We start from the raw sequence: 13082 nt of genomic DNA, 5'->3' as shown, positions 1-13082 counted from the left end.
TGACATATCATTGGTTAGAGTCACATTGCCATCAGGCTAACCATGGGAGGTTTACAAGGTTTTCCTCTCCACGTAAATGCGGATTAGTTCCATCGAAAAGTCCTCCACGAAGGCTAGTTTGTTCTAATGCTTGAGTCAGGGATGCTGAGTTGGATTCAAAATTACAAGGCTTCATAGTTGAACATTTATATTCGTAACTGAGAATTGGGTCGGCTGTTAAACGCTGATTATAAAATAAAATGATTGTGTGTAAAATTTGGTATCAAAGAGGTGACCTAGGTCTTAATCCCAGCGATGGCTGGCCAATGCGAACTATACACCAGATTCGGACCGACCACATTGCTGCACATTTGTTCATTAGAAAATTTAGTTAATTTTTGATTTTTAAAAACCAGTGGAAGATCTGAATAAATTTTTTTAAAAGCATGTCTTTTTCATAATTTATTCAATATATATTGTTATTAAATAATACATATTTTGTAAATAAAAACGTGTCATTTAGTTTATATTGGAATTTCATCTTTAATTATTTCATAAAGACAACCGAAATATTAATTTGATAATGACTTATTAATTAGATTTAAATTTCATTAAAAGTTCCAAAATCATTGCGGACTCAAACAAATCTTAGCTGTAGGAACTTCTAACTGTTCCTCGAAACGCTTGGGTTCCGCGGTGCACTACTATTTGGGAACCACTTGCTTAAAGAACCAATATTAGGGTTAAACTTAACTTTAAATGGTCTGTACGGTCAACTTTGAATGGTATACTCTAAATATCATCTAAAGTATAATATCTTACAACCACAACATTAATGGTTGGCAAAAAGAACTGCAAATTAATGTTTATTGAATGCTTCGAATTTTAAGTAAGCAGAAAGCAATTTCTAAAGAGATTTTTTTTTAAATTTTATAACATTGCTGGATAGAAACTATCTTATCACAAGGAATGCTCCAAAAGATCAGATATGGTCATACATTAATAATTTTCAAAACCCTCTGAAGGTATTTGAAGGGTGCAGAACATAAACTCGGTTTTGAGTCTAGATAGTGGTATTTCGTTTATGGCCATATACTTTCATTATGGCAAGTTGTAAATGAGTATAACAGTTTCCACCACTAGGATAGGGCAGATAAATTGAATCGTGTCCACTGCCTCTACAAAAGCATCTCTTTTGCTGTTAACGTTGGGCGTTAGGGGTGAAACATGATCTCATTAATGAAGAGGAACGCGTAGAATCTTTTACGCATGTAAGACTTCAGTCTGAATTCACCTTGTCTCATTTTAACAAGAATCTCTAAGGAGCTTGTGTCTAATTGAGTTTTAGATTTTCTTGAAGATTTGTCGAGTGCAATTACGTTTGCGTGGTTTTATTTCTCTTGAAATTATATTGCTAGATTATTGAAATTTAAATACTGAGCTAGATTTCTTTTTAAAGATTTTTGTTTTTGTTTATTTTAGGTTCTTGATAGTTTATTTAGATTTTTGTAATGCTTTTATTAAGATTTCTGTGATAACCTTCTAAAAATATTTTCAAGCAATTTTTTTAATCTCTCTAAGTTATTTAGATTCTGATTATAGAACTTTTCTACTCATTTATTAGTTTCGTTAAGATGCAATTTAGTTGTAATAACGGAATTAAATTTACATTTAAATGAAAGAAATAAAAGTTAGCGCACATGTCATATAAAGTATGTTTTATGTCAAAACATAAACGTTTAATGTATGTAGCTTTTTAATGTTACTAGACAAGAATCCAAGCTTTTAATGAAACTGTCAGCGCTGCTGAATGTTTGTTTGTTTCTTTGAAATTTGAACACCGTGAAAGCTGTCCAAAAATAATTTTATCTAAGAAAAGTATTTTTAATCGAATATTTAGAATTTTTACACCCATTTAAATTTCATTTATGCACATGTTGACAGCAACTAACACGTTCTTTTTTGATGTAAATGTAATAAAGTGACATTTAAAAAGATACATAAAAACTTTAAAACATCAGCTTTCGCAAATATACGAAATAATTAGTTTATTATTTAGAGAACAATTTTTTTCCGAAATGTTTTTCTGATATACAATTGTTTTCATGTGTAAGCCAGGGAAAGAAATATTTGAGAAAAATAAGTTTTCATGTGTTATATAAGACATGGTCTACCTCCGAAATTCATGTTTTGTTCGTACTTGAGAGAAACCTTAAAATTATCACCCTTTAATTAATAAAATGCTTATTTTCTTATACTGAAGGTAAATGAAAATAGTTCGAACTATTTTTGGTTCAATAGCTTAACATTTGTAACTGTAAATGTTTGAAACTTATGAAGTTAAAATTCATTCACACACGTTCCATTCCCTTATATTAAAAATTAATCGAATAAAACACGTTGATAAAATGATAGTAACTCAAATAATCAAAATTTTCCATATGCATAAGTATTTTCAACTCAAATAACATGATGAAATGCTTTAGAAGAGAATATTAATCCATCTTAAATATATTTTAAATTATTATTTAAGCAAAGGTTCGCACAAATTCAAATTGAATTACTAAATATGCGACATATACACCGAAGAGCCATTACATTATGACCACCCTGCTAATAACAAGTAGGACCACCTTTAGCCCTCAAAACTGCTAGCACTTGCCATGGTATTGATTCCACAAGGTGCTGATAGGTTGTCTGAGGTATCTGGTACCAAGCGCTCATCAACTGGTCTCGCAATTCCCTCACATTGCGAGGGAGTAGCGTTGCAGTACGAATTTGGTTTTCCAAGTGGGACCACAAATGCTCTATTGGATTAGGGTCAGGTGAATTTGGGGGCCAAGACATGACTTGAAAGTCACTGGAATGTTCCTCGACCTTTTATACCCTTATGATATGGTGCATTATCTTGTTGGGAAGCACCATCCCCCGCAGGAAAAACTGTTGCCATGAATGGTTGAACCTGGTCTGCAACCATGTCCAAGTAGCTTACAGACGTCAGGGATTGTTCTATGAGGATTATGGGTCCTAATGTGCCCCATGAAAACATTGTTCCTGGGCGAGAAACCATGAAAACCTGGGCGAGCCCATTGTTATAGATGGAGGGTGGTCATAATGTAATGGCTCATCGGTGTAAATGTACAACATTTTTCTTTCATAAGCAGACCGAACTGAGAACTGCAATACACTGAGAACTGCATAAATGTTTTCAAAAAACAATTACATTTTTTTCTAATTTTCCATTATCTATATTTTTTAATATCTCATTAAAAATATATTATTCTCCATATTTCATTATTCTTCATATTTTAAGAAAAAAAATCAACTATTTAAATATTTAAGAAAAATGTTTGAGCTGCTGACAATATTCTTTAATAATATTCAGCTTAATTTCAAAGCTATTGAATAATTGTTAATATCAATAACATTTATTTTATACAAATGGAATTTCAATTTGATTATAATACATTTACATATTATAACATGGAATCCTAAAAAAAATATATAGATATATTTTTCAAACTCATAACGAGGAAAAGTTTTAATTATCTATTAAATATAAGTATTTTTTCTTTTAGTTTTGAACTACGGGACAGGGTATCATTATTTTTTCATGAGAGTGAAAACCTAACTTCAATTTAATGAGAACCTTTTTAATGAATATATTATGAATTCTTTGATAAAAAAAATAATTATTTACTTAAATAAGTTTCGGCTTGGATATTTTGAAGCCTAGACTCCATTAATTTAGAATATATGAATAATTTAGCTTAGAAACGCAAATTCGAAGAAAAATACATGTGGGATTTATAAAATAAAATATTAATAAGAGTATTTTAAGCAGATAAAAATATATATGCTTTTGAAAAAAAATATTTTTAGCATAATCTTATGTAAAAAAAATGAGGATGCATTTTTTCGTTTCGCTTCCTACTTAAAATCTTGAAAAGGATAACTATAGCATTAATTTGTAGTTTAATAGGATTATGTAATTTTGATCAACGTAATTTCGTATACTAAAACGTTAAATATGTTAGAAATCGACGGAGTAGCTCTCAAGAATTGTGAATTAGAAATTGTGACATTCCAGATTTCGGTCAAAATAAAAAAAGTTTGAAGTCAATAGATAAATGTATTCCTACATCACTTGTTTTTATATCCTTTCTTTGTTATTGTTATGCTCTTCGCCTTTTCCTGCACAGGTCCTGGGTTCGATCCTCGAACCGGGCAAGGTTGACTCAGCCTTTCATCCCTTCAGTGGGTCGATAAATGAGAACCAAGCATGCTTGGGAACTAAACACTGGGGCTTCCGCATTCGGCTGATCACCTGACCGGAACATCTGCTTCTGCACCCCAGAGCCCAAAGTCAAGAAAACTGAGATGGGCACAGTAGGCCTTGGCCCTCTATGGGCTGTCGCGCCACTGAGTTTAGTTTAGCTCTCAAGAAAAAATAAAAGTGTTTCTTTGATGGTGAATGACTATAATTTTCAACTTATGCTATAAATATATATAAATTTATTTCTAATCTCACAAATGTTTTGATTCTTAGTACAGTTTATAACTTTGAATTTTCGCTATAAAACGCATCAGCTAGGGAAAAAACAAGAATATAGCTATTTTAATTAGTTTTTAAGAATATAAAAAATTACGCGATTTAAAATTATGTAAAATTTGCATGCCCCTTTCAAGCCAAACTTTTCCCGATCTCTATAAAGTGCAAAAAAAAAATCTTTATTAAAATTAAATAAATTAGCAAAATATATCATATAATAATACTATTAGACTTTTACTAATAAATTAAATGGTTTCAAAGTGGTCGCCTTTCGCAGCGATGATGCTAAGGGCCGACGCGCATTGAAAATTTCAACCTTGGGCAGCAAGTGTTCCATATTCAATCTATTCCTTTCTAGACGAAAAAATTGCTATAAAAAGTTATCAAAAATATATGTGTTTGAATGAGGGTATTTAACTTCAAAATGGATCAAACACAGTACTCCATGGAATTGAGGTCTGGAGAATAGGGCAGCCGAACTTCAGTTGATATTATGTTCGGAAAATGCGCTTCGCACCATTTCTGTGTCTTCTTGTCCTTGAAAGCTGGTCTTGTTAAAGATTTCAGTTTACATTGTTGAAAGCCAATGGAAGTGAAACAGCTGCTTTAATCTCCCGGTGGTACACTTATTGATTCCTAATCTTCTAAAAAAAAAGAAGAAAAAAGAAAGATGCTTTTCTGCTTCCACGAACTCCATCCCAGACCATGCCAAACTTTCGATTTTGGTGATGCACAATAATTGCTGAGATGTTTGAAGCGTCTGATCCTCTTTTTCTGGGAGTTATGAGCTTATCAGACGGTAAAGAGCATCTCATCGGTGAAGGGAATCTATTACAGTTCCGACTTTCGGTTCATTTCTGAAATCTTTGACCTATGCATCGTTGCAAACGGAAGCCATTTTGAAAACAAGTAAATTTATTTTTTTTATTAAATGTCTACTCTTATTATTTGATAATTTATGTTATTTAAAATAAAGCTATGTTAGAAATTGCGCGTCAGGTTTTTTCGCCGCACACTGTATAAATCATAATAATAAAGATAATAAATAACTGTTGAAATTATTATTTTTCCTTGGAATTATCTTCATATAAAGGAGATGGATACATGTAAGCAAAAATTTCTAGATTGGTTTAAAAAGTACTACTATTGCTTTAAAAGCATATATACGTAGAAGCACCTTCTTCAATAAACTATTGAGTCCTTATCTAGCAGATTACATCTACCCTCCTCTGCCCATATTTTGATGGTCAAAAATTTAAAATTGTAAATAAAAATGTGTGCATATTATGAAAAAGTACTTTTTTGTCTCATTTTGTTATTTCATTAGCCGTTAGCAAACTAATTAAGTACCATATTTTGGATCAACAATTTGTACCATTAAGATTGAACTTGTGTACGTGAAAATAGGATCAATAAGATTGAACTCGAATACGTGAAAATAGGATCATTTGGATTGAACTTCAGTATGTGAAAATAGGATCATTAAGATTGAACTTGAGTACATAAAAATTGGATCATTAAAACCAAAGTTAGTATTTTGCTTGTATTTTCGTGAATTTTTCCTTCCTAAAATTGCCTTTTTTGTTTAATTCTTCCAGTAGAAGTCTCTATTTCCCTTGAAAATAGATAGGGACATAGACATTGACTTGAAACCATGTTTCTTAATTTATCTGCGATATTTCTATCTCAACGAGCCATAATCACAGCTCAAGAACTGTGAATGAATAGTTCACAATATACGAAATGAAAACATTTTATGAAGTAAAAACTCTGAATGAATCGCAATAACTTAAGGAAAAATAATTGTTGCCGATGCATGGATTTTATACACTGAAAAAGCATGAATCGAGCAAATGAGAAACTATCGACAGATTTATTTACTTTAAGATAAACAAATAAACTTTCCTTTAAAGAACTTAATTGGTTGCAGGCTTTATAAATATGTCTTAGACATGAACAACAGCGTTCCATCCTTCAGACTATAATTGAATCGACAATGAAAAAAATAATAATTTCATAAACTTTCTCCCCGAACTAGTTTAAATAATTTGCTGCTGTTGTTTCATTTGAAAACAATCAACAATTCAAATTTTATTGCATTATTAAACCAACTTATGCAATTGAGATCATACATGTGTTTTAGACAAAATTTGGTCATTTAGAACTGTACTAAGCATAACAATTGCATAACTAAGCTAATACAAGCGTTTTATTCTCATAAGAAATATTTTCTAACGACGCTCACTGAACTTGTCATTCTTCCCCTCGGAAAATGCAAGAGGAAGTGCTACTAATTTAACGTTATCCAGTAAGAACTACAGACGACCAACATTACCCACAACACAATGCCACTGTAATAGGGTGGACCATATTCGCAAAACAGAGGACAACACAAAGTAAAACGTGCCCTGATATGGATTTGAACGCGCAACCATTGGCTTGTCAGTCAGGCATGCTCCCCGCTTATCCACATGGCCAGCAGCTCACATGAAATATGAATGGAGCAACTCCAGTCTAATATACGAATTTCAATTTGACAATCTCGTAAGAGATATGAATTAAACAAAAAAGAAACCAGGTGCAAAACAAATGTTATTTAAATTCTTATATGCACGTTTTGAATAAAATTAACTACAGTGCGTTATAAATATGCACTGAAACAAACATCTAACTCCGAAATCTAACTAATCTACAATGACATCATGAATAATTGCTCAAACTCCTAGACAATTTACCTTTTTTAAATAATTCGTCGATTTGCAGTCACTGTTCCCTTTTATGACTAACAATGATCAGAACTTAACAACATTATTCCACCAGCTTCCACAATCCTTCAGAATTCCTCCGGATTCTTCGATCACTTCTATATAACCTCTCAAATAACCTCAGACTTAGTGCCTTGACATTGTTCCCAGGAAACAAATGACACGAACTTCTAATATTATTGAAAGAGATTTACTTGCGGCATATACATTTAATATTCGAAATTTCTGAAGCTACAAACTGACTTATTTTGTAATGCCTCAATTCTGTAGAGTGATTATCACAATAATATAGTTGGACTAAAACTTTGCTTCTTTTTCATGTGATATATGAATCCAGCATAAAATGAACCGCAGATAAAATTAATAATTATAAACTTTCAATTGAACATAGAACATAAAATTAATTGATACAATCCACATTGAATTAACAACTCAAGTGTGACACAAACTGAAGCATGCAAATCTGAATTTGTACAAAAAAAGTGAAAATTTCTTTGTAAATGGACCACATTTAAAAATTCATCAAATAGCTGACGATGCTTCACTTAAAAATAAACAACGATGTAGATTGGGTTGTTATGAAGTAATTTCGTTCTTTCCCAACAAATGCTTCCCTTGATTGTATTTTCGCACAACCAAAGTCACACTTAAGACAAATAGTCATTTTACATTTATGTATCTTGTATATGAATAATTTAGATTGATTCTATGCAGTAGTTTTTGGTTGATGCACTTTCACACAGGGAAAGTGTAAAACAGCATTTTCAGCAGATTTTAATTTCCACTATTGAAAAGAAGAAAATACTGTTGAAATAGAAAAAAAATTTCCCAACGTGTAAGGGGGAAACGCAGTGACAAAACGTTAATGCCTAAACTAGGTTTCAAAATTTTTATTTACTAGTTATCAATTTTGTTTACTAGTTTTTATTAAGTAGTTATCAAAAACTAGTTATCAATTTTGATGTAGAAGATACACCACTTTCTTGAAGGATATCCAAAGCTGACGAAGACGTTATGAAGGCATTAAATGCAAAAAGGCATTAAATGAAGATACTGAGGTAAGCGAAGATAGCTGTTGTGGAATTAAAAAGCTAGCAATTAAAAAATTAAACCAGCGAATAACTCGTAAGACACCTGTACAGTTTTTCGAATTCGACCGTTCATGAAGCTTAAGTTTGGTCTCGACGTTCGACATTTGGGTTCTTCATGCTCTTACGGAAGAAATGTGTGCGTCATATTCACGTCTGTGATTTGCTTCTGAAATATCAAGAAACTGATTCAGTTTAAAAGTACAACATCTCTGAGTACAAAAAATGAGCTGCCTACAGTATTTTTTGGATCTCTTCTAATTGTTTTTTTTTTACTTAAAATAAGGAAATAAAAAATACCCAAAACAAGTTTTTTCTCAGAAAGGAACAAAAACTTTAGAAGCTTGGAGCAATGCTACTGCCAGACAAGCGGCAAAAGTTTCAGAATGAGGATGGACAATGTATAATTCAATAAAATATTTAACCACAACAAGAAAATCATTTTCATGAAGAAAACAAAAATCGAAATTACTTTTCGAACAACCCAATATAAAAAATAATGTAGACAAAATAGATTATTCTCATAAACAATCTGAATCAAGCAAAAGAGAAACCATTGATAAAATTAGTAATTTTAAATCCTCAAATGGGCATTCAGCCTTAAATTAATTGAAGTACATTATAAATGTACTTTCTAGCGCAAGCAAACATTTGAACTTCGGGATACAAATTAATTTACAGTGACATCATGAATAATTGCTCGAACTCTTTGTCAATTGACCTCTTTAAATAATTCGTCGATTTGCAGTCACTGTTCCATTTGAAAACAAACAATGTTTCGGAACTTAACAGCATTATTCCACCAGCTTCCACAATCCCTCAGCATTCCTCCGGATACTTTGATCACTTCTACATAACCTCTGAAATGAACTCAGACTTAGTATCTTGGCGCTATTCCCAAGGGACAGAAGACATGGACTTCCATTATTAATGAAAGAGACTTATGTGCGGGGTATACATTCGAAACGCAAGAGATCACCAGCTACAAGTTAATTTATTTTGTAAGGTCCCTAGCGGCATTATTGTGTGGAGTGATTTTTTATTCTCTTTTTCTTTCGCCGCGTATTTGCCCGCGGATAAATTAAAGAGATTAGTGAATCTCTGTACTATTTTTCTTTTCGGAGGAAAACTCGAATTTTTCCGTGCCATTAGAACAGATTCAAGCTGTTTAGTAATGCCGAGTACTGTTTTACTTTGGCTGTTTTTTCCCATCCACAGTCATTATTTCAAGCACGTATATTTTGTGTCTCATAGTCTAAAGCCCACATTTATTAAAATGGAAACAACAATATTCAATTATGGAAAGTCTTAAGGTCATGATTAGTGTAGTTTAGACAATGGGAAATAACAGCATGCATGTTGACATAAATAGTAAAGCTTAGTGATTTTTATGTTTATTTTAATTAAAAATTAATGTATTTTAGTAGCTTATTGAATAGATATAAGTCGCTCGTAAAAATAGCCATGCGTCAACTTTATTACCTTATTCTAATGAAGAATTTTAATCCTTTGACTTGAGTAAAATCTAAACTAATATGATTTTTTGCAAAGCAAATATTTTTAAGATATTAGATAATTAAACGAGTACAAGGAAAGATGCATTATTAAATATTTAAACATTGGCCGACGTAAAGTAAATTAGTAGTGTTATTTCATATGTGATAATATCATATTATGTATCTTAGATCATATTATATGTCATATATCATATTATCATATCATATATTATTGTTCATCATATGTTACATCATCTGTACAGATTTCTCTAGAAATTCAGAAGGAAGTTCTTTTGAAAAAACTATTTAACGTATGCAAAACAATCGTGTGTTTATTTTATTTCACTGGACTTCTACTTTGGCTGTTTAGTAATAGAAGAGAATTAACTTAAAGTTGTTCATTTTATAAATATTTTTTTCTCCCCTTAATAAAACAAATAATAATAATTTTTATTCATTAAAAGAGTATAAATAAGTATTTTTAACCGTATCATACGCAAAACTTACCATTAATATTGTTATTATAGCAAAAATATTTTTTTTCTAAATAAATTAAATCGCTATAAAGACTTGCAGAAACCGACAATTTTTTTGATTAATCAGTGGAGTTTTATGCATTTTATAGAAGTTTTATAACTCATTGTAATATGATCATATAAGACATTAAATGATTCGACTAAACAAAATAACGCTACTACTTTGACTAAATAAAATAGCGAGAAAGGAGATACTGTTTCTTATTCACATATCATTGTTTTAAATCTTTTATAATAACGTTATTTCTTCTTTTTTTACCTTGGGCCCGATTTTTCCATCTTAAAAAATGATGTTTAGGATTTTATGTTTAGAGATTTTATATACATTATATCTTACATCTAGATCTAGTTATTATATATTATCACTTATATCTAGAAATTGTTATAAAGTAGTTTCTTTAATTTACTTTTATTCTTTTTTTAAAATGAATCGGCTAAATAAGCATGCAAGTTCAAGACAATTTTTATTTATTACTGTATATATATGATTGGCTTAGAGCAATACAATATTAAACCACAATTTCCAATTTCTCATGACAGTGCTTTTGGTGTACAGAAACACCACAGCTTCCATTTAGACAATAAGGCGTTTCTGTGTTTAGTGCTGTTATGCATTGGGTAAATAGAGGGACTGGTAGAGTACCTGTATCAAACCACTGATAAGAAAAAGTTTTGTATAAAAATTCATTTTATCATTATATTGCCCAAAGCTGTACATATATGCACGTAAATATATAAAAATTTTAATATTGAAATCAGATATTGTTCTAGGTAACATAATGCGGATAAACTGAGTGCCGCTCGTATAATTCAATAAACCTTACCCTCAATACAGGATCCTCTCTCGTAGAAATATCGTCCCTGGGCACTGGGTGCCCTGAGGCCATCTGTGATGGAATAAGAATCATCTGGACTTAGAAGACAGAGGTTAGACCCGGAATCGAACTCAAACGAGCGGCACGTGAAGTCGGAATGGTGGATGCAGGCTTTTTCACACTCTTCTCTCGTGATTGCGGAACCCTGCACGTGCACATGCCCACCCTGCACCAGAGTCCGACCATTCTGTTGGTGGAACATGCAACGAGAAGGTTCTAGAAAAGAAAACGAAAAGAAAGGGGAAATAGCTTCAGAAGAGTTGAAAGGTCAATGGTGGTGATGGTTTCGCTTCTGTGAAACGGTGGTGCGGCGGAATGCGATTTTTAATCTGGAAAAAAACAGTATTTGCCACAGTTTAAATATATATATATTTAAACCTTCATTATCAATTCTCAACTGATAATACAAAACTAATAATTAATGGCAGCAAAACAAAAATTTGTCATTCTAACAAAAACTGTAAAAATTGAGCGTATTAACAATCCTATTTTTTGTTTCTTTTTTGCTAAGCATTTAGCTAGCTTCATAAACATTTAGTTAGCAAAACGCAATAGTTTACTGCCCTAGTTTTAATTACAAAATAAAATTCTTGTAGTTAATTAGAAATAAATTTCAATATTAATTTATTTAAAAGCATAAACACAAAGTTATTTGAAGGCGTCTTAAGGAAACTAAAAATAAATAAAATCATAATTTCTATTGTAACTTCAAAACTTTTTTTTTTATCTTTCCGTTTTGTCTTTAATTGTAATTTTTAATAAGCATTGCAACCAAAGAATATGTTCTGCAATTATTCTCCTTCCATCCACAGAAGCGAAAGCATGCAAAATATATACAACATAAAAAACATGCGTATCAACATAGAAGAGCATAACTTATAAAATAGAAATTGTGATTCAGAGGGAAACAGTCAGATGCTAAAATAAAATACATTTATTAGAAACACATAAATGTTTATTACAAGCATAAAATCAAATATTGAAAGAAAATTTGTAAAGATCTTGAAGCTTCTAAATAAAATGTAGTATCATGCTTAACAGTGAATAAACCAGCAGTTATTTGCTTCAAATATCCATGCATGTATCTTTCTATCTTTTAAAAATTCAAAGAAACATTTTTATTTTACATTTATCTAAATATGTTTAAGAAAACCTCTGATTATCAGACAGAATCCCTCACCGTCATGAAAGCATACCGATTTTTCTTAATATAAAACGTATTTTTTCAGAAAATACAATTTTTAAACGTCACATATAATCAAAATACTAAAAAAGTCAATATTAATACAGTAGTTACTGATGATGAGTTTATTAATTTTTGTGTTGGAAAAATATATAAATGTGTAGCAAATACGCAGTTACGAATCTTTTTTTAAAAGAATTCTTTTAAAAAGCGTAGTCATATACTGAAGAAACTTTTTCAAAATTTTTTAGATATCTGCTAACAGCGTGGAAAGTAACTTCATTACGTACTACGGATTGGGCCAGGGTTCGATTCTCGTGCTAAAAAAAAGGCTGGGCGTCTAATCGTATCTTTTCTCACTCAGAATACTCTCTCACGGAATGTTCCCGTCCTCAAATTCGAATAGGTCATGCAACGGTTGAGACTAGGGAGCTCTGCATTGACTCCGGTTGATTGCTACAAGGTAATGCTTCTCAATCTAAAAAAACGTGGTAACATATTACGGTGTTTGTACCAGTAATATGTAAGTACATCCATTAAGAATTAAACCCAGACTTTTGTTAAAAAACAATTTTAGTAGCTCCATCACAAGATTAAAAAACTTAAAA

At 31.2% G+C, this 13082-nt stretch overlaps 1 protein-coding gene across 3 annotated transcripts in view; it reads right to left on the bottom strand.

Annotated features, from left to right (window-relative positions):
- LOC107443874 (uncharacterized) overlaps window positions 1-13082 on the bottom strand; it is a 329039-nt gene that overhangs the window by 165720 nt on the left and 150237 nt on the right. For 2 of the 3 annotated variants that reach the window (XM_087166130.1, XM_087166131.1), the window contains exon 5: window positions 11241-11507. The exons of the other annotated variant lie outside the window; for it this stretch is intronic. In XM_087166130.1, the coding sequence (XP_087022256.1) occupies window positions 11241-11507 (267 nt within the window). The remainder of the gene's footprint in view (window positions 1-11240; window positions 11508-13082) is intronic. 3 annotated transcript variants of the gene reach the window in all.

This window comes from Parasteatoda tepidariorum, chromosome 6 (genome assembly GCF_982258835.1).
Source record: "Parasteatoda tepidariorum strain Cologne lab strain chromosome 6, Ptep-v5.0, whole genome shotgun sequence".
Taxonomy (NCBI): Eukaryota; Metazoa; Arthropoda; class Arachnida; order Araneae; family Theridiidae; genus Parasteatoda; species Parasteatoda tepidariorum.
The sequence above is the reverse complement of the archived record's forward strand: the minus strand, read 5'-3'. Positions and strand labels throughout refer to the sequence as shown.